The sequence below is a fragment of the Mustela nivalis genome, assembly GCF_964662115.1.
Source record: "Mustela nivalis genome assembly, chromosome: 4".
NCBI lineage: Eukaryota > Metazoa > Chordata > Mammalia > Carnivora > Mustelidae > Mustela > Mustela nivalis.
In genome coordinates this window covers 35,315,301-35,336,602 of record NC_139023.1, presented here as the reverse complement: position 1 = coordinate 35,336,602, position 21,302 = coordinate 35,315,301, and the positions used below count along the sequence as shown (strand labels likewise).

Here is a 21,302-nt window from a genome sequence, read left to right as displayed (position 1 = left end):
TCTTCTTTATTTAAAAGCCTTCATTTAAGTAATTTGTCATTACCTAATGGCAGAGAAGACATACCGTGTTCATCTAAAAGGCAGAGTATCCAAGAGTCTATAATTTTTAGTTCTCTTTGATTGCCTTCTGAATGATTTTCTGAATTATTTCTGGTACTTTCTATTTGATTAATCTGATATGGATTAATGGCTTTATATTCCCTTCTATTACTCTCATCTCTCTACTTAAATATGATTAATCTCATTTATTCATAATGTATAGAGACTGTTAACATGTTTAAGAATATCCTTTACTTCAGGGCGCCTGGGTGGCTCAGTCAGTTAAGTGTCTGCCTTTGGCTCAGGTCATGATCCCGGGGTCCTGGGATCGAGTCCTCCATCAGGCTCCCTTCTCACTGGGGAGTCTGTTTCTCCTTCTGCTCCTCCTCCCACTCATTCTCTTAATCTCTCTCTCTCTCTCAAATAAATAAAATTTTTTTAAAAAAAGAATCTATTTTACTTCAAATTGCAATAACTATTAAGTCTCCCAAGACTTTAGTTTCTGTAATTTTTCACATTTATTTTTATTTAGAAAGGACTAAAGTAATTAGATATAATGGAAGTAATATAAACATTAAGATCAATAGTAATGAGCCAACTCAGTGCATTATTTGGTTACGGTTTCTGTAACAAGTATAACTATACTTTGTGTGCATAGAAAAAATATGGAATAATCAATATCATAATTTATACACTGGCATAGGTCCTGAGACTTATGTCTTAATTTGGCTTTTTTACTGTTAACATGCTGCTCTCAGTTTCCAAATGCCACAAACCCTTCTTTATAGTGACTTTTGTTTAGAGACTCTTCCATTGTCAAAATGTGAACATATTCTCAAAATTATTACTCCTTTGCATTTGCCAAGTAAAACTGCATTCCCCGCCCATTTAAATGGCTAAAATAGAAGGAGATCATAACAATTGTTCGTGAGAATGTGGGGGAACGGGAACCCTCATATGTTGCCAGTGGGAACATTAAATGATGCAGCTACTTGGGAAACAGTTTGGCAGTTGCTGAAAAAGTTAACATGTATTTACCATATGACCCAGCAATTCTATTTCTAGGTATCTACTCAAGAGAAGTGAAAACATTTATCGACATAAGGACTTGCATGCAAGTGTTCTTAGCAGCTTTATTTGTAATAGCCAAAACGTGGAAATAATCTGTGTCCATCAGCTGTGAACAGATAGACCAAATGTGGTTCCATAAATGGAATATTATTTAGCAATAAAAAGAAATGAATTTGCATTGTGGGAATATAACTTGGCGTAGCCGCTGTGGGAAACAGTATGGAGGTTCTTCAAAACATTAAAAATAGAAGTACTGTATGATCCAATAATTCCACTACTGGGTATTTACCCAAAGAAAACCAACACTGATTAAAAAAGATACATACACCTGTTTGTCTTGCAGCATTATTTATAATAACTAAGATAATGATGCAACCCGTGTGTCCATCACTAATGAGTGGATAAAGAGTATGTGGTGTGTACACACACACACACACACACACACAGAGAGGAATATTATTCAGCCATAAAAATGGATGAGATCTTGCCATTTGTGCCAACATGGATAGTCCTAGAAGGTATTGTGCTAAGTGAAAGAAGTCAGACGGAGAAAGAAAAATACCGTTGATTTAACTTACATATTGAGTCTAAAAACAAAACAAAAAGAAATAGCCATAAACCCAGAGAACAAACCGGTGGTTGCCAGAGCAGTGGGATGAGGGATGGGCAAAATGGATGAAGGGCAGTGGCAGAGACAGGCTTCCGGAATGGGATAAATAAATCGTGTTAGAAGCATATATGACAGCATAGGGAATATAGTCAGTGTTGTCGTAATAGTGTTGTACAGTGACAGATAGTGTGCGAACACTTGTGGCGAGCATAGCATAACCTGTAGTTGTCGAATCACTATCTTGTACACCTGAAACTAATGGAAACTGGCGTGCCAACTACAACAAAAAAAATGTTTTATAAGAGAAATGAAGTACTGATACATGCTACACATGGATGAACCTCATAAAACACACTAAGGGAAAAAAGCAAGACACAAAAGACCACATGTTGTATGACTTTATAGAAAACATCAAAAACAAAAAAAAAGGCTAATGAATCTGTAGAGACAGATAAACCCATGGGACAGGAGATGGGAACAGAGATCAAACAGCAAAGTGCATGTGAGAGGTAGGTAGGGTGACGAAAATGTCCCAAAGCTCTTTATGGTAATGGTTGCACAACCTGGCGAATTTGCTAAAAATCAATGAATTCTGTACTTCAAATGGCGAATTAGATGATCTGTAAGATATACCTTATATTATCAAATAGGATCCTGCAGTGTATCAAAAAGAATGGTCCACTATGACCAGGAACCTTTTTTTCCAGGAAGAATGATTATCAAGAAATCTGTCAAGATAATTATTATATCAGTAACTTAAAGGAGAAAAAGCCATATGATCATATCACGATGTGTATAAAAGGCATTTGGGAAAAATGTGTTTTTCACCATTCTTAGTTTAAAACTCTGAAGTATAAGAGGGAGAAAAGAAAAGAGCCCAAATATAATAAAGATGGGTTATTAAATGCTATAGCAGCTTTCATCCTAGTCAAACACTAAAACCATATCATGCCAAACCAGAAACAGGTACTCTGTGTCATCCTAGTTATTTACCATTGCTTTGTATATTACAGCAATTGTAATAATAAAATAAAAATGAAGCAATTGACATAAACGTTAGAAAGTGATGTCCACTGTCCCTGTTTGGTTGTGATTAAAATTGTATGCCTAATAACTATAGTTTTATAAGGGAATATAGTAAAATAGTAGATTATAAGTTACAACAATCAAAAGATTTTTCTCTCCAGTAAAATATATGCAAAATGAAAGTAAAGATCCATTTCCAACAGCAACAAAAATAATAAAATGTTTAAGATCTGTATTAAATGTGTATATTTAATTTTTTAAAAAGGCATATCACCTGTATGAAAAAGGTATACAATAAATAGAAAGGCTGCCTGAAAAAACTTAATATCATAAAATGTAAATTCTTCCAATAATGCAGTTCATATTAGCATTCCAATAGGATCAAGTTGGTGAAGGGGAATTAGATAAATTTATCTTTATATTGTAGGGGAATTAAAGATTCAAAAATAGCCAAGAAATCTATGAAAATGAACAGTAAGGGTAGATTTCTATGAAGAAATCAGAATATGCTGGGATGCCTGGGTGGCTCAATTGGTTAAGCATCTCCCTTCAGGTCAGGTCATGGTACTGAGATTCTGGGATCGAGTCTTACACTGGACTCTTTGCTCAGCGGGGAGTCTGCTTCTCACTCTGCCTGCTGCTCTCCCTGCTTATGCTCGCTCTCTCACTCTCTCTGACAAATCTTTTTTAAAAGCAGAATATGTGGGGCACCTGGGTGGCTCAGTGGGTTAAGCCTCTGCCTTCGGCTCAGGTCATGGTCCCGGGGTCCTGGGATCAAGCCCCACATTGGGCTCTCTGCTGAGTGGGGAGCCTGCTCTCCCCCCCCCCTGCCTGCCTCTTCGCCTACTTGTGATCTCTGTCTGTTAAATAAATTTTTAAAAAATTAATAAAAAAATAAAAATAAAAATAAACAATATGCTATCAAGACACTAAAAAAATGTGGTATTAGAATAAGAATAGACAGGGGCGCCTGGGTGGCTCAATGGGTTGAAGCCTCTGCCTTGGGCTCAGGTCGTGATTCCAGGGTCCTGGGATCGAGCCCCGCATCGGGCTCTCTGCTCAGCAAGGAGCCTGCTTCCTCCTCTCTCTGCCTACTTCTCTGCCTGCTTGTGATCTCTGTCTGTCAAATAAATAAATAAAATCTTAAAAAAAAAAAGAATAAGAATAGACAAAAAGACAAATAGAAAAGAAGAGTCAGAAAACAGGTCTCATATATCCTGAGATGTATTTATGAGAATAATATAACCAAGGTTTGATTCACTTGGAAATGGAGGAGATTGTTTAATAAATGGTGCTGGTTCAGAATTCGCGATCTACCTTGAAGAAAATTAAAATATTCCTCAGCTCAGGTGCCTGGGTGGCTCAGTCGGTTGAGTATCTGCCTTGGGCTCAGGTCATGATCTCCGGATCCTGGGACTGAGCCCTGCATAGGGCTCCCTGCTGAGCAGGAAGCCTGCTTCTCCCTCTACCCTGCTTGTGCTCTCTCTCTCTCTTGCTCACTCTCTAGTAAATAAATAAAATTTTTCAAAAAATAAAATATTCCTCAGCTCATACGCTATTTAAAAATTAAGTTCACATAGATCAACAGGCTGAATAAAAGAAATACAGCAAAAAGAGGTAGGGAGGGGGAAGGAGAAACAAGCACAAAAGGAAAAGAAATTCATTTTTTAATTTTTTTGCTATTTTTAATTTAAAGTCAGTTAATTAACATAATGTATTATTAGTTTCAGAGCTACAGTTCAGTGATTCATCAGTCTTATTTAATACCCAGTGTTTATTACATCATATGCCCTCCTTAATGTCCATCACCCAGTTACCCCATCCCACCACCCCCTTCCCCTCCAGGAACCCTAGGTTTGTTTCCTATCATTAAGAGTTGCTTATGGTTTGTCTCCCTCTCTGATTTTGTCTTGTTTTATTTTTCCCTCTCTTTCCCTATGATCCTCTGTTTTGTTTCATAAATCCCTCATATGAAGGAGATCATATAATAATAGGCTTTCTCTGATTGACTTATTTCTCTTAGCATAACACCCTCTAGTTCCATCCGCATCATTGCAGAAGATAAGACTTCATTTTTTTGATGGCTGAGTAATATTCCATTGTATTTATATACCACCTCTTCTTTATGCATTCATTTGTTGATGGATATCTGTGCTCTTTCCATTGTTTGGCTATTGTGGACATTGTCGCTATAAACATTGGGATGCAGGTTCCCCTTTAGATCACTACATTTGTAGAGGTAAATATCTAGTAGTGCAATTGCTGGGTCAGAGGGTAGCTCTATTTTCAAATTTTGAGGAACCTCCATACTGTTTTCCTGAGTGACTGCACCAACTTGCATTCCCACCAACCATGTAGGAGTTCCCCTTTCTCAGCATCCTCACCAACATCTGTCATTTCCTGACTTGTTCATTTTAGCCATTTTGACCAGTGTGTGAGGTGGTATCTTATTGTGGTTTTGCTTTAGATTTCCCTGATATGTGATGTTGAGCATTTTTTCATGTGTCTTTTGGCCATTTGTGTGTCATCTTTGGAGAAATATCTGTTCATGTCTTCTGCCCATTTCTTATTTTTTGTATACATATAAGTTTTTCTTTCTTTAAAATTTTGGGATACGGTTTGTTCTAACAGACCAAAATATACCCTAAATCTAATGTATGGCTTTGTTCTAGTCTCCAGCCTGATCACATTCTCTCCTTTGTTTTTTTTTTTTTTCAACCAACTTCTTACCAGATTCCTTTTCTGCCCATTTCTTGATTAGATTATTTGTTCTTTGGATGTTGAGTTTGTGAAGTTCTCTATGGATTTTGGATACCAGCCCTTTATCTGATAAGACAAGAAAATCATCTTTTAAAAGGCAGGGTGGAGGGGTGCCTGGGTGGCTCAGTGGGTTAAAGCCTCTGCCTTCGGCTCGGGTCATGATCTTAGGGTCCTGGGATCGAGCCCCACGTCGGGCTCTCTGCTCAGCGGGGAGCCTGCTTCCTCCTCTCTCTGCCTGCCTCTCTGCCTACTTGTGATCTCTGTCTGTCAAATAAATAAATAAAATCTTAAAAAAAAAATTAAAGGCCGGGTGGAACCGTATCTATTCATTTGCATAAAATTATATAAATTTTTAAAAAGGGATTCAGTGAAGCACAAGGTATGTAAATTATCGTAGGATAATCACCATTTAGAGTTCTTTGCTCCTTGAGAAACTGGTAAGTTGTTTTTCTGGTTTCGGGTTTGTTTGTTTGTTTGTTTGTTTGAAGATGTGGGAAGGGCCAGGGGAGAGGGAGAGAGAGAACCTCAAGCAGACTCCGTACCCAGCACAGAGCCCATCTCAGGGCTCGATCTCATGACTCTGAGATCATGACCTGAGCCAAGATTAAGAGTTGGATGCTTACATGGAGGCTTAAGTGGGTAGGAGAAGAATAAATGAAACAAGATGGGATTGGGAGGGAGACAAACCATAAGTGACTCTTAATCTCACAAAACAAACTGAGGGTTGCTGGGGGGAGGGGGTTTGGGAGAAGGGGGTGGGATTATGGACATTGGGGAGGGTATGTGCTTTGGTGAGTGCTGTGAAGTGTGTAAACCTGGTGATTCACAGACCTGTACCCCTGGGGATAAAAATATATGTTTATAAAAAAAAAGAAAGAAAGGACCAATACCCAACTTCTGTAGCAACATGGACGGGACTGGAAGAGATTATTATGCTGAGTGAAATAAGTCAAGCAGAGAGAGTCAATTATCATATGGTTTCACTTATTTGTGGAGCATAACAAATAGCATGGAGGACATGGGGAGTTAGAGAGGAGAAGGGAGTTGGGGGAAATTGGAAGGGGAGGTGAACCATGAGAGACTATGGACTCTGAAAAACAATCTGAGGGTTTTGAAGGGGTGGGGGGTGGGAGGTTGGGGTACTAGGTGGTGGGTATTATAAAGGGCACGAATTGCATGGAGCACTGGGTGTGGTGAAAAATAATGAATACTGTTATGCTGAAAATAAAAAATAAATTTAATTAAAAAAAAAAAAAAAAAAAAAAAAAAGAGTTGGATGCTTAACCACGGGGACACCCAGGTGCCCCTGCTATTGTTCTTTGAGCCCCATTTGGAGAGGTTGGGTAAATGCAGTCTAATTAGTCAGCTTCTACTTACAATTACTCTTCTTCAGTTAAAATCATTTCTAATTTATAAGGTTAAAATGACTTAGTTTGGAAAACCTAGACAATATAGAAAAGCAGTAAAAAGATTATTTAAGAAGCACCATTTCTCCACTATCCAGAGATAAACATTACTCAGGTTTCAGAGCATACCACTTATCCTCTTCAGTTTATGTTTTTCAATGAAATTTAAAATGTAAATCTTGTACATTGTAAATATTGCATATTTTAGTTAAAAATAGGTGTCCAGTCTTGGATTTTTTTTTTCCTAAATGAGATCCTTTCCATTTGTGAACTATATATTCTTTTAATTACTATTTTCTTGCTCATTCAGCATACATACTCATTATTCTTTTCTAGTTCCTGGCAGACATGGAAAATAATGCACTTTTTCGGGATGATATAGAATGTCAGAAACTTATTATGGAAGCGATGAAATACCATTTATTACCAGAGAGACGACCCATGTTACAAAGCCCTCGGACAAAACCTAGAAAGTCAACAGTTGGAACGTTATTTGCAGTTGGAGGAATGGATTCAACAAAAGGTATTAAATAATCTTTTTTGGGAGGGAACGTGGGGGTTGGTGGGAGGAATTTTAATTAGTAACACACATGGCCAAAAAGCTCTTTAGAGAAATGGCTGGTTCCAGGACTGGAAAAATACAAGGTAGATCCAGAACATCTTGTAGTGCTAGAAAGTAAGGGAGCGCTCAAAGAATGATGCAAACAGTTCAAGGGACAGAAGAGGCCATTTGTAGAGGCCCCTACTGTCCAAATCTGGGATAATTTCAACACCAAAATAGATAATGATGATAAAAGATGATCATTTATAAAATCAGGAAGTATTCATGCGTCCACACTGATACAAATAAAGACAGGGCAATGCATCATCTTGAATTTCTTCTGCTATAAGGGACATAATTGGAACAAACGATAAGATCCAAAATAAAGTCTGTAGATTAGATAACAGCACTGTATAAATGTTAGTTTCCAGATTTTGATGACTGTAGTGTGGTTTCGTAACAGGGTTTCTTGGTTTTTTTTTTTTTGTTTTTTGTTTTTTGTTTTTTTTTAAAGATTTTATTTATTTATCAGAGAGTGGGGGGGGGGGGGAGAGAGCGAGCACAGGCAGACAGAATGGCAGGCAGAGGCAGAGGGAGAGGCAGGCTCCCTGCCGAGCAAGGAGCCTGATGTGGGACTCGATCCCAGGACGCTGGGATCATGACCTGAGCCGAAGGCAGCTGCTTAAACAACTGAGCCACCCAGGCGTCCCGAGGGTTTCTTGTTTTGAGAACGCTACGCTGAAGTATTTAGGGTACAAGGGCATGGCGGTGGGTTCGGGGGAGTATGCATACCATATACATTGAAAGCAAATGTAAAATATCCACATTTGGAAAATCTTGGCCATGGGTCCCTGGGAATTCTTTGTACTGTTCTTGAAACAGTTATTACTAATGGCAACAATAATAGTAATAAACATTATACATAGTTCCTACTCAGTGCCAGGCAGTGTGCTAGAAGCTCTCTGTGTGTTATCTCTTAGGGTACACTCATCTCCCTTCCCTCTGAATTCCTAGTACTAATAACCTTCCATCTCCTGACAGCACCTCTCTGAGTTGGGACTACATCTCTGAGCTCAACTCATTCTACTTCTTCCCTCACCCTTTCTGTTCTGGCCCCATTGGCCTCCTTGTTCATGTAACAAGCCAAACATTATCCCACATTGGGGATATTACATTAGCTCTTCCTTCTCACTGGAATGCTCTGTGCCCTAATGTTGGAATGCCTAGCAGAACTTATTCACTCAGATCTCCAAACATCAGTCTAACCAAAAAGGCTTCCATTGGCCAGTCATGAGCTGTCCATCACTTTCTGATCTTGTGTATACTTCTTTGTATCTCATTCCTCTGCTTATGTTTCTTCATAGCACCTGATCTGTCTACTTCTTCCTTCCCCCCTAGGTAAGCTCTGGAAAGCAAGAAACTTGTTTTTTTCAACAGTCCATCACAGAGCCTAGAACAGTGCCTTGGACATAGACAGCATCAAGAAATATTTGCCATATGAATGGAGGCTGTCCTTTGCCATCTCTTGAATTGTTTGTAGGAATGAAACCCTCGATGCATTATTCACATCTAAAGATTTCTTTTCCGTATGATATCCTTAAAGAACACAAAAATGGGTGCTGTCACCAAAAGAGTTTTATTGTAATTTAACTTTTAGCTTCATGGTAACAAAGGGATAGCTGTAGATATTATCCCATATAACATAGTATGGTACTATATATTTATAGTAACTTGAGTTCTAAATATAGGCTTGATCACTGAATGGTAGAGAAATATGTAAAGTTAAATAGCTAGTGAGTTATAGTATAAATATTTGAAATGTCTGGAGAGCCCCACAGTCCAGGTAATCAATCTGCAGATACTTACTAAGTATTTCCTATATGCCTCGAACTGGAGCTCAGCTTTGTAATCCTTACCAGCATTTCTTCTCCATCTTTCCCTCTCTTTCTTAAGGCTGTAATTGTTATTTTTGTATTGCTTATACTCTCGTGTTGCTTTTATTTTCATATTTTCAGCTTACATGAAAGAGCTAGTTGTTGTTCAGCTTTCATCTCAAACTCTGTGTTCGGGTCTTCTCTGAACATGTCTCCCAGGGCGCTTGGGTGGCTCAGTGGGTTAAGTCTCTGCCTTCAGCTCAGGTCATGATCTCAGGGTCCTGGAATCGAGTTCCGCTTCGGGCTCTCTGCTTGGCAGGGAACCTGCTTTCTCCTCTCTCTCTCTCTGCCTGCCTCTCTGCCTACTTGTGATCTCTCTCTGTCAAATAAATAAATAAAATCTTAAAAAAAAAATGATGAACATGTTTCCCAGACTCGGAGGTTGGAACTGAAATTCATCATTTTTTGGTGGCATCAGTGGACACCAACTCCAGCTCATTTAGGCCAAGAAGGAAGGCCATGGAGAAATGGGCAGGAACTATGACCACTGCACCTTCTTTATAAAGCCTGCCTTGGATTTTAAGTCCTAGGTACAAGTATCTATTTTACTAGCTGCCGGCCCATCCTGGGCCCAAAACTTCCAAGGAGAGTGAGGATGAGTATCTGTCTTCAACTTTATGGGAGATGGGGTTCCTGCCTCTCAACAAAGCTCTTTAGTTCCGTGGGAAGTTCCCCATGCATGAGAAAGGGGTACCCAAAGTAAATAATATTTTCTTTCAAATCTTATCTTCTGACTATCACCCAGCCTTCTTTGGAATGGGTCTTTTTTTTTTTTTTTTAAGATTTTATTTATTTTTTTGACAGAGAGAGACAGGGAGATCACAAGTAGGCAGAGAGACGGGGAGGAAGCAGGCTCCCCGCTGAACAGAAACCCTATGCGGGGCTCAATCCCAGGACCCTGAGATCCTGATCTGAGCCAAAAGCAGAGGTTTAACCCACTGAGCCACCCAGGGGCCCCTCAAATGGGTCTTATTCTTCTAAATTTCCATTGGTACTTTCCAGTTCCTGGTAGCCTCCTATCAGCCTCCATCTTTTGATCATGTCCATTGAGTGTGAATAGCATTCCTTGTGTTGTTACTCTGGGCCAGGCATGACGTTAAGCCCTTCCCCTATCATTTTTAATCTCATGTTCATAATATCTCTAAGAGCTGAATGTTGTTATTGCCCTAGGATACCTGTGCTTAGAAGAGTTCACGGTCTTCCCCAGGAGTACACAGCTAATTAGTGATGGAATCGGGATTCAAAGCAGGCATTCACTCGGGAGACTACACCCTCTGCTTCATTACCTCTTCTTTAACATGCACTACTCTGCTCAAAAAGGATAGCGTTCTTCATTTCTCACCACCTAAGATGCCAGTTCCTTTTTCTACTTCCCAAGACTTTCTGTGATCTGGCCATTGTTACTTGACCAACCTTATTTCTGAGCCTTTCCTAGATGCCAGTTTCTCTCGCCTGTCCTATTCAAGCTATCTTCCCTGGCCTTAACTTACTTTGTACCCAAAGTCTTTGTAATGAAGACAGTTTGCATTCATTGGATGGGAGTCTGATCACTGGGTTCCTGGTCCCTCCATATATCTTAGTAGAGGGCACAAAAATAAGCTGCAAATGTTCCTTAATAGCCATGAAGGAAAAGAATATATTTATGCTTACTTTTTTAAAGGTTAATTGTTTAGTATAAGTCAGGGAAGTTCTAACCTTTTATATAGAATTTTATAATTATCAGGAATTTGTTATTTGGGGATATAGATATATATTTTTTTGAAGATTTTATTTATTTATTTATTTGACAGAGATCACAAGTAGTCAGAAAGGCAGGCAGAGAGAGAGGAGGAAGCAGGCTCCCTGCTGAGGAGAGAGCCCGATGCAGGGCTTAGATCCCAGTTCTCTGGGATCATGACCTGAGCCAAAGGCAGAAGCTTTAACCCACTGAGCCACCAGACACCCCCTCTGGGGATAGATATATTTTTTAAGAATTATGTTTGATGGGATGCGTGAGTGGCTCAGGCAGTTAAGTATCTCTCTTCGGCTCAGGTCATGATGCCAGGGTCCTGGGATCAAGTCCCGCATCGGGCTCCTTTTTCAGCGGACACCCTCCTTCTCCCTCTGCCTGTGCTCCCCCTGCTTGTGCACCAACCCCCCCGCTTTTTCTGACAAATAAATATATAAAATCCTTAAAAAAAAAAAAAGAATTATGTTTGGTCACACCAACATACTTTTCTATAACTTATTTCCATCTTAACTAATGACATCTACAAAACCCTTTTCAAAATAGTTTATATTCTGAGGTTTTGAGTAAACATGGATTTGGGGGGGCATTATTCAACAGCCTTGATAACAATATTACTTCCTTTAAAGTTAAATATTATAGGGATGCCTGAGTAGCTCAGTCGGTTAAGTGTCTGACTTTTGATTTGGGCTCAGGTCATGATCTCAGGGTTGTGAGATCAAGCCCTGAGTGGGGCTCAAGTGGGAGTCTGCTTGGGATTCTCTCTCTCCCTCTTCCTCTGCACCCCCTGAAAATAAATAAATAAATCTTTTTACAAATTAAAATTAAATTAAACACTATATAAAGGGGCGCCTGGGTGGCTCAGTGGTTAAGCCGCTGCCTTCGGCTCAGGTCATGATCTCAGGGTCCTGGGATCGAGTCCCGCATCGGGCTCTCTGCTCGGCAGGGAGCCTGCTTCCTCCTCTCTCTCTCTGCCTGCCTCTCTACCTACTTGTGATTTCTCTCTGTCAAATAAATAAATAAAATCTTTAAAAAAAAAATAAACACTATATAAAGTACCCCATAAAAATATCAGTTTTTTTGCAAAAATGTCACAAGAGATTATGCTTTGACTTATTCAATAATATCATCATGTTACAGTTATTTATACTGTGTCTATTGTTTAAATTATCTTTCTAGTAATATATTTGCATTCTCATGCAAATATTCAGTGGTTATGAATAAAATTTGAAAAGTGAGTGTTAAAAAGTAAATTTATGTTTGATGTTGGCTAAGGAAATTTTACTCACCAATTCATAGAATTATGATACTGCTCAGTGAACTGGAAGTAAAATAACTTCAAATGAAAAAAATATATTCCTTAAACTCATTAGTGATGAAAGAGGATTACCATTGGCTTTTTATTTAACAGAATGAAGACATTTTTAAAGATCGAATTTAGAGTGATGAATAAAGTATACTATTACATAAAATAATCTGAGTGTATGAATAAAATCTCATTATACCTAAAAATTATAAAGAAAGATTATTCAAGCTCAAAAAATACTTTTGAACAGACATTACATACAAGGAACTCTATTTGTGGCTGTGAAGAATACAGAGATGGTGGGGTGCCTGGCTGGCCTGGTCCATGAAGAGTCTGGCCCTTGATGTCAGGGCTGTGAGTTCAAGCCCCATGATGGGTGTAGAGATGACTTAAAAATAAAATCATAAAAAAAAAAAGAGCACAGAGATGGAAAAAGACTTGGAATCTATCCCACATAACCAAAGAATTTTGTAGGGTAAATTAAAAAAATAAAAACTGTAACATATGAGGAAAAAAATATATGTATATACATATATATATCACAAAACTTTCTGAATTTTAGGAGATTATTAATAGTATTAGTGCTCTGATGAACTAATTATAACAAATACTTTAGAATAAATATTTGTCCTGATTTTATTTCTATAAAGATAGCTCTGATTACATGTTGTGTTAGAAATGTAGAATGAGAGACATAAAACAGATTCTGATCGAACACTTCCTAAATGGAGGTTGGGTTCTTTTAGAGGGGTGGGACTTTTACACTTCTTTTTCACTTCATAAAACAAGAGAGTTCCTGGAATCCTTTAATCCTTTTTTTTTTTTTTTTAAGATTTTCTTTATTTATTTGAAAGAGAGAGTGAGAGGGAGAGAGAATCTGAAGTAGACTCCATGCTGAGTGTAGAGCACAATGTGGTGCTGGACCCCACAACTGTGAGATGATGACCTGACCTGAAACCGAGAGTTGGGCGTTTAACTGACTGAGCCACCCGGGCACCCCTGGAGTCTCCTAATTCTTAAAAAAATGTAGGCAGGACCAGATAGTTACTCCCAAACTTCCCACACTCATAGTTTCCAAAGTTCATGATCTGCCTTTGTGCTCTTAACCTTCCAGGTTGCAGTAGATGTGTGCCCCCTCCCTCCTCCTAGGAAAGCCAGCCCCACACCTGTGTTCTGACACTGCTCTTTTCTCCCTCCTCAGGAACCTCGCTGTTAAGTAGAACCCCTTTAGCTTCTTTCCTCACAACTAGATCCTCCCCATTAGCATGTAAGCAAACTCAAGTTTACCCAGTTTTTGTTTTGTTTTTTTAACATTCTACTTATTTATTTGACAGACAGATCACAAGTAGGCAGAGAGAGGTGGGGTTGGGGGGGGGGGAGCAGACTCTCTGCTCAGCAGAGAGCCCAATATGGGGCTCTATCCCAGAATCCTGAGATCATGACCTGAGCTGATGCTTAACCAACTGAGCCACCCAGGTGCCCCTTTATCCAGTTTTAAAGCAAAAAAAGCAAAACCTCTCTCAACCCACCTAGTATCTGCTCTCTCTCCTCCCTTTAATAGCCAGACTTTCATAGAATCATCTTTGCTCATTGTCTCTTATCCCCTTACCTCTCCATCATGCCTTAACCACTCAGACAAGGGACTCTCCACAAAGTTATTAATGACCTCTGTGATGATAAATCTAGTAATATTTTGTGGTCTTCATCTTACTTGGTCCTCTTGGTAGCATTTGATACTGTTAGTAGTTTTACTTGCTACAAAATTTTAAGTTTTTATTTAAAAAAAAATTTTCCCCTCTATACAGTTAATTTTCTTAAAGATCTAATTTATTTGGAAGACAGAGAGAGCGAGAGAGCACAAGCGAGGTGGAGGGAACAGGGAGAGGGGAGGAGCAGGCTCCCTGCTGATGTGGGGGACCCCAGGATCATGACCTGAGTTTTTATTTTAATCACCCGGTGCTCATCATGACAAGTGCACTCCTTAATCCCCATCCCCTATTTCACCCACCCACCTCCCCTCTGGTAACTATCCATTTGTTCTCTCTAGTTAAGAGTCAGCTTCTTGGCTCTCCTCTCTTTTCTTTTCCCTCATTATGTTAATTTGTTTTGTTTTTTTTTAATTCCGCATATGAGTGAAATCATATGGTATTTGTCTTTCTCTGACTTATTTCACTTAGCATTATACTCTCTAGCTCTGTCCATGTCATTACAATGGCAAGATTTCATTCTTTTTCATGGCTGAGCAGTATTTAATTGTGTATATATACACCACAGCTTCTTTATCCATTCATCAATCCATGGACATTTGAGTTGCTTCCATATCTTGGCTATCATAAATAATGCTGCTAAAAACACAGGTGTGCATGTATCCCTTTGACTTAGTTCCTTTTTTTAAAAAGTAGGTTTCATGCCCAGCATGGAGCCCAATATGGGGCTTGAACTTGTGACCTCAAGATCAAAGCCTGAGCTGAGATCAGGAGTCGGTCGCTTAACTAACCCAGCCACCCAGGCACCCCGAATTAGTGCTTTTGTGTTCTTTGGGTAAATACCCAATACTGCAATTGTTGGCTCATAAGGTAGTTCTATTTTTAACCTTCTGAGGAACCTTCATACTGTTTTCCAGAGTGACTGCGCCCATTTGCATTCCCACCAAGAGTGCCACAGGGTTCTCCTTTCTCTACATCCTCCCCTACACCTGTTAATTTCTTCTGTTGTTCACAGGGTTCTCCTTTCTCTACATCCTCCCCTACACCTGTTAATTTCTTCTGTTGTTGATTTCAGCCATTCTGACAGGTGTGAGGTGATACCTCGTAGTTTGATTTGCATTTCCCTGATGATAAGTGATGATAAGCATCTTCTCATGGGTCAGTTGGCCATCTGCATGTTTTCTTTGGAGAAATGTTTGTTCTTGTTTTCTGACCGTTTTTTAATTGGACTATTTGGTTTTGGGGTGTTGAGTTACATAAATTCTTTATATTTTGGATACTGACCCTTTATCAGATATGTCCTTTACAGATATCTTCTTCCATTCCATAGGCTACCTTTTAGTTTTGTTAATTGTTTCCTTTGCTGGGCAGAAGCTTTTTCTTTTGATGTAGCCCCAGTAGTTTATTTCTGTTTTTGTTTCCCTTGCTTCAGGGAACCTATCTAGAAAAAAAGTTGCTATGGCCAATGCCAGAGAAATTACCACCTGTGTGGTAATTTCTTCTAGGATTTTTATGGTTTCAGGTCTCACATTGAGGTCTTTCATCCATTTTGAATTTATTTTTGTATATGGTGTAAGAAAGTGGCCCAGTTTCATTCTCTTCCATTTTGCTGTCCAGCTTTCCCCACACCATTTGTTGAAAACACTGCTTATTTCCCATTGGATATTCTTGTCTGCTTTGTCAAGATTAATTCACCATGTAACTGTGAGGTTCTTTCTGGGTTTTCTGTTCTGTTCCATGGACCTATATGTCTGTTTTCCTGCCGGTACCATATTGTTTTGATCACTATAACTTGTTTTGTAATATAACTTGAAGTCTGCAATTGTGATGCCTCCGGCTTTGCTTTTCTTTTTCAAGGTTGCTTTGGCTCGTTGGAGTCTCCTGTGGTTCCATACAAATTTTAGGATTGTTTTTTCTACTTCTGTGAAAAATGCTGTTAGTATTTTGAGAGGAATTGCAGTCGGTCGCTCTCGCTGTATAAGTGTATACACTTATACAATGTATAAGTGTATACATTGCTGGGGTGCCTGGCTCTTGATCCTGGGGTTGTGAATTCAAGCCCTACATTGGACATAGAACTTACTTTAAAATAGCTAGCTAGATAGGGGCACCTCCATGTCTCAGTTAAGTGTTCAACTCTTGCTCTGAGCTCAAGTCTTGATCTCAGGGTCATGAGTTCAAACCCCACGTTGGGCTCCACACTGGGTGTGAAGCCTACTTAAAAAATAAAGAGCAGATAGATTAGATAGATAGATAGGTAGATGTGTAGCTTGCTTCCAGTAGTATGGACATTTTACAATATTTGGTCTTCCAATCTATAAGTATGGAATGTCTCCATTTCTTTTTTTTTTTTTTTTAAAGATTTTATTTATTTATTTGACAGAGAGAAATCACAAGTAGATGGAGAGGCAGGCAGAGAGAGAGAGGGAAGCAGGCTCCCTGCTGAGCAGAGAGCCTGATGCGGGACTCGATCCCAGGACCCCGAGATCATGACCTGAGCCGAAGGCAGCGGCTTAACCCACTGAGCCACCCAGGCGCCCAATGTCTCCATTTCTTTGTGTCATCTTCAGTTTCTATTAGCAGTGTTTCAGTTTTCGGAGTATGGGTCTTTTACCTCTTTGGTTAGGATTATTCCTAAGTATCTTAATTAGGATTGTTTTCTTAATTTCTCTTTCTGTGCTTCATTATTGTGTCTAGAAATGCAATAGATTTCTGTACATTAATTTTATATCCTGTTACTGAATATGTTTATCACTTCTAACAGTTTTTTTGGTGCAATCTTTTGGGTTTTCTATATATAGTACCATGTCATTTGCAAATAATTGAACATTTGCTTCTTCTCTACCAATTTGGATCCCTTTTATTTCTTTTTGTTGCCTGATAGATGTGGCTAAGACTTGCAGCTTTATGCTGAATAAAAGTGGTAAGAGTGGACATCCTTGTATTTTCCCTGACCTTTGGACAAAGGCTTTCAGTTTTTCTCCATGTAGGATGATGCTAGCCTGGTCTTTATTATGTTGAAGTATGTTCCCTCCAAATCTACTCTGTTGAGTGGTTTTTTGTTTTGTTTTGTTTTAAGATTTTATTTATTTATTTGACAGACAGAGACCACAAATAGGCAGAGAGGCAGGCTTGGGGAGGGGGGGAAGCAAGCCCTCTGCTGAGCAGAGAGCCTGATGCGGGGCTCGATCCCAGGACCCCAGTATCATGACCTGAGCCGAAGGCAGAGGCTTTAACCCACTGAGCGACCCAGGCACCCCTACTCTGTTGAGTGTTTTTATAATGAATGAATGTTGTACTTTATCAAAAATGCTTTTTCTTTTTTTTTTTTTTAAGATTTTATTTATTTATTTGACAGAGAGAAATCACAAGTGGGCAGAGAGGCAGAGAGAGAGAGAGAGGAGGAAGCAGGCTCCCTGCTGAGCAGACAGAGCCCGATGCGGGACTCGATCCCAGGACCCCGAGATCATGACCTGAGCCGAAGGCAGCGGCTTAACCCACTGAGCCACCCAGGCGCCCCTATCAAATGCTTTTTCTATGTCAGTTGAGTCTTCTTCAGTTTCTTTCATGAGTTCTGTAGTTCCTTGCTTACAGATCCTTTACCTCTTTGGTTAGGTTTATTCCCAGGTATCTTATTGTTCTTGGTGCTATAGTAAATGGAATCAATTCTGTATGTCAGTTGAAATGATCATGGGCCATCTGGGTGGCTCAGTCAGTTAAGTGTCTGACTCTTGATTTGGGCTCCGTCATGGTCTCATTGAGCTGTAGATCAGGCTGCACTCTGCACATGAAGCCTACTTGAGATTCTCTCCCTACCTCTCTCTCCCTCGTTCCCTACTCACTCATGCATATGATCTCTCTCTCTCTCTAAAAAAAAAAAAAAGAGAGAGAGAGAAAGAAAGACAGAAAGAAAGAAAAGAAAAGAAAGAAATGAGCTATGGTTCTTATCCTTTCTTATTTATTTATTTATTTTAATTTTTTATTTTTTATAAACATATATTTTTCTCCCCAGGGGTACAGGTCTGTGAATCGCCAGGTTTACACACTTCACAGCACTCACCAAAGCACATACCCTCCCCAATGTCCATAACCCCACCCTCTTCTCCCAAACCCCCTCCCCCCAGCAACCCTCAGTTTGTTTTGTGAGATTAAGAGTCACTTATGGTTTGTCTCCCTCCCAATCCCATCTTGTTTCATTTATTCTTCTCCTACCCACTTAAGCCCCCATGTTGCATCACCACTTCCTCATATCAGGGAGATCATATGATAGTTGTCTTTCTCTGCTTGACTTATTTCGCTAAGCATGATACGCTCTAGTTCCATCCATGTTGTCACAAATGGCAAGATTTCATTTCTTTTGATGGCTGCATAGTATTATCCTTTCTTTTACTGATGCAGTGTATCATGTTGGTTGATCTGAGACTATTGAGCTGCCCTTACAACCCAGGAATAGATCCCACTTGATCGTGGTGAATGATTTTTTTAATGTATAGTTGGATTCAACTTGCTATATTTTGTTGAGAATTTTTGCATCTGTCTTCAGACAGATATTGATTGGGATATTGATGATTTTTTTGTGTATGTGTGGTGGTGGTGGCTTTTATCTGGTTTTGGTATCAGGAGAATGCTGATAGAATAAATTTGGGAGTTTACCTTGTTTTTCTATTTCTTTGAATAGTTTGAGAAAATAGGTATTAACTCTGCTTTAAATGTTTGGTAGAATTCTCCCATGAAGCCATCTGGTCCAGGACTTTCATTTGTTAGTAGTTCTTTGCTGATTCAGTTTCTCTGCTGATTATCAGTCTGTTCAAATTTTCTATTTCTTCCTGTTACAGTTTTGGTGGTTTATATGTTTTAGGAATTTATCCATTTCTTCTAGGTTGTCCAATTTTTTTCCTATATAGTTTTTCATAATATTCTTTTATAATTGCTTGTATTTCTATGGTGTCATTGCTATTTCAACATTCTTATTTGTGACTACTTATTTGGGTCCTCTCTCTTTTCTATTTGGTAAGTCTAGCTGGAGAGTTGTCAGTTTTATTTTTTTTTTTTTTTTCTCCAAAGAACAAGCTCCTAGTTTTATTGACCTATTTTTTTTTTTTTTTTAGTTTCTATATCATTTATTTCTGTGCTAATCTTTATTATTTCCTTCCTTCTGCTGATTTTAGGTTTTCTCTGTTCTTTTTCTAGCTTCTTTTAGTGTAAGGTTAGCTGTTTATTCGAAATTTTTTTTACAGGCTTACATTGCTCTACACTACCCTCTTAGAATCACTTATGCTGTGTCCCAGAGTTTTAAATCATTGTGTTTTCATTTTCGTTTGTTTCCATGTTTTTTAAATTTCTTCTTTTATTTCCTGGTTGGCCCATTTATTGTTTAGTTAGCGTGTTATCTAACCTCCATGTATTTGTGGTCTTTCCAGATTTTTTCTCTTGTGATTGACTTCTAGTTTCAAAGTATTGTGGTCAGAAAGATTTATGGTCTGACTTCAGTCTTTTTAAATTTTTGAGACTTGTTTTATGGCCTAACATGTGATCTATTCTGGAGACTGTTCCATGTGCACTTGAAAAGAATATATATTCTATTGTTTTAGGATGAAATGTTCCGAGTATAACTGTTAAATCCATTTAGTCTAGTATGTCATCTAAAGCCATTGCTTCCTTGTTCATTTTCTGTTCAGATGATCTGTCCATTGATGTAAGTGGGGTATTAAAGTTCCCTCTATTATTGTATTATTATCAGTTAGGTCTTTTATGTTTGTTATTAATTCTTTGATGTATTTAGGTACTCCCAAGTTGTGTGCATAAATATTTACAGTTGTTATATTTTTTTGTTGGATTGTCCCCTTTGTTGTTATATAGTGTTGTTCTTTGTCTCTTATAATCTTTGTTTTAAAGTTTGTTTTTTCTGATAAAAGTATTGCTGCTCCAGCTTTATTAGACATCCATTTGCATGATAAATGTTTCCCCATCCCCTCACTTTTAATCTGCAGGTGTCTTTAGGTCAAAAGTGAGTCTCTTGTAGGCAGCATACAGATTGATCTTATTTTTTTTTATCCATTCTGTCACACTATGTCTTTTGATTGTCTTTTGATTTAGTCCATTTACATTCAAAATAATAATTGATAGATATGTATTTATTGCTATTTTAATACTTGTTTTATGATCATTTCTAAAGATTTTCTATGAACACTTCTTGTCTTTCTCTCTTTCATGATTTACTGGTTTTCTTTAGTGATATATTTGGATTTCTTTCTCTTTATTTTTTGCATATTTATTCATGTTTTTTTGTTTTGATTTGTTTTGTTTTGGTTACCATTAGGTTTGTATATAACCTCTTCTGTATACAGCAGTCTGTATTAAGCTAACGGTCATTTAAGTTTGAACCCATTCTTTTCTTCTCTCCTCTCTACATTTTAGGTATATGGTGTCCTATTTTACATTCTTTTATTTTGTGAGTTCCTTGACTGACTTTTTACAGAAATATTCTTTTTCCCACTTTTGTGTTTCCTACCTTCATATTGTCTTTTGGTCATTCTTTTCTACTAAATACTCTCCTTTAAAGACTTCTCACAGGGCTGAGTTTAGTGGTCATGAACTCCTTTAGTTTATTTTTGGTCTAGGAAACTCTTTATCTCTCTTTCTATTCTGTATGATAGCCTTGCTGGATAGAGTATTGTTGATTTTTGCAGATTTTTACCATTCGGCACTTTGAATATGTCATGCCACTTCTTTCTGGTGGTGTAAGTTTCTACTGAGAAATCTGCTGCTTCCTTTTGGTGTTTCTTTGTATGTAACCGTCTTTTGTCTTTCTAATTTTAATATATTTTCTTTATCACTATGTTTTGCCATTTTTTAAAGATTTTATTTATGTATTTGACAGGGAGCACAAATAGGGGGAACGGCAGGAAGAGGAAGAGGGAGAAGCAGTCTCCTCGCAGAGCAGGGAGCCCAATGTGGGGCTCAATCCCAGGACCCTGGGGTCATGACCTGAGCTGAAATTAAATGCCCAACCTACTAAGCCACCCAGGTGCCCCTATTCTGCCATTTTAATTACAGTATGTTTTAGTGTGGATCTGCTTTTATTGCTTTTGTTGGGGGGTCTCTATGTTTCTGGATCTGGATATCTGTTTCTTTCCCCGGATTAGGGAGGTTTTCAGCTATTATTTCTTCAAATAAG

General features: G+C 38.5%; 1 protein-coding gene across 3 annotated transcripts in view; it reads left to right on the top strand.

The window, feature by feature from the left end:
* KLHL5 (kelch like family member 5) overlaps positions 1-21,302 on the top strand; it is a 92,111-nt gene that overhangs the window by 46,846 nt on the left and 23,963 nt on the right. For all 3 annotated transcript variants that reach the window (XM_082728881.1, XM_082728880.1, XM_082728882.1), the window contains one exon: positions 7,249-7,435. In XM_082728881.1, the coding sequence (XP_082585007.1) occupies positions 7,249-7,435 (187 nt within the window). The remainder of the gene's footprint in view (positions 1-7,248; positions 7,436-21,302) is intronic.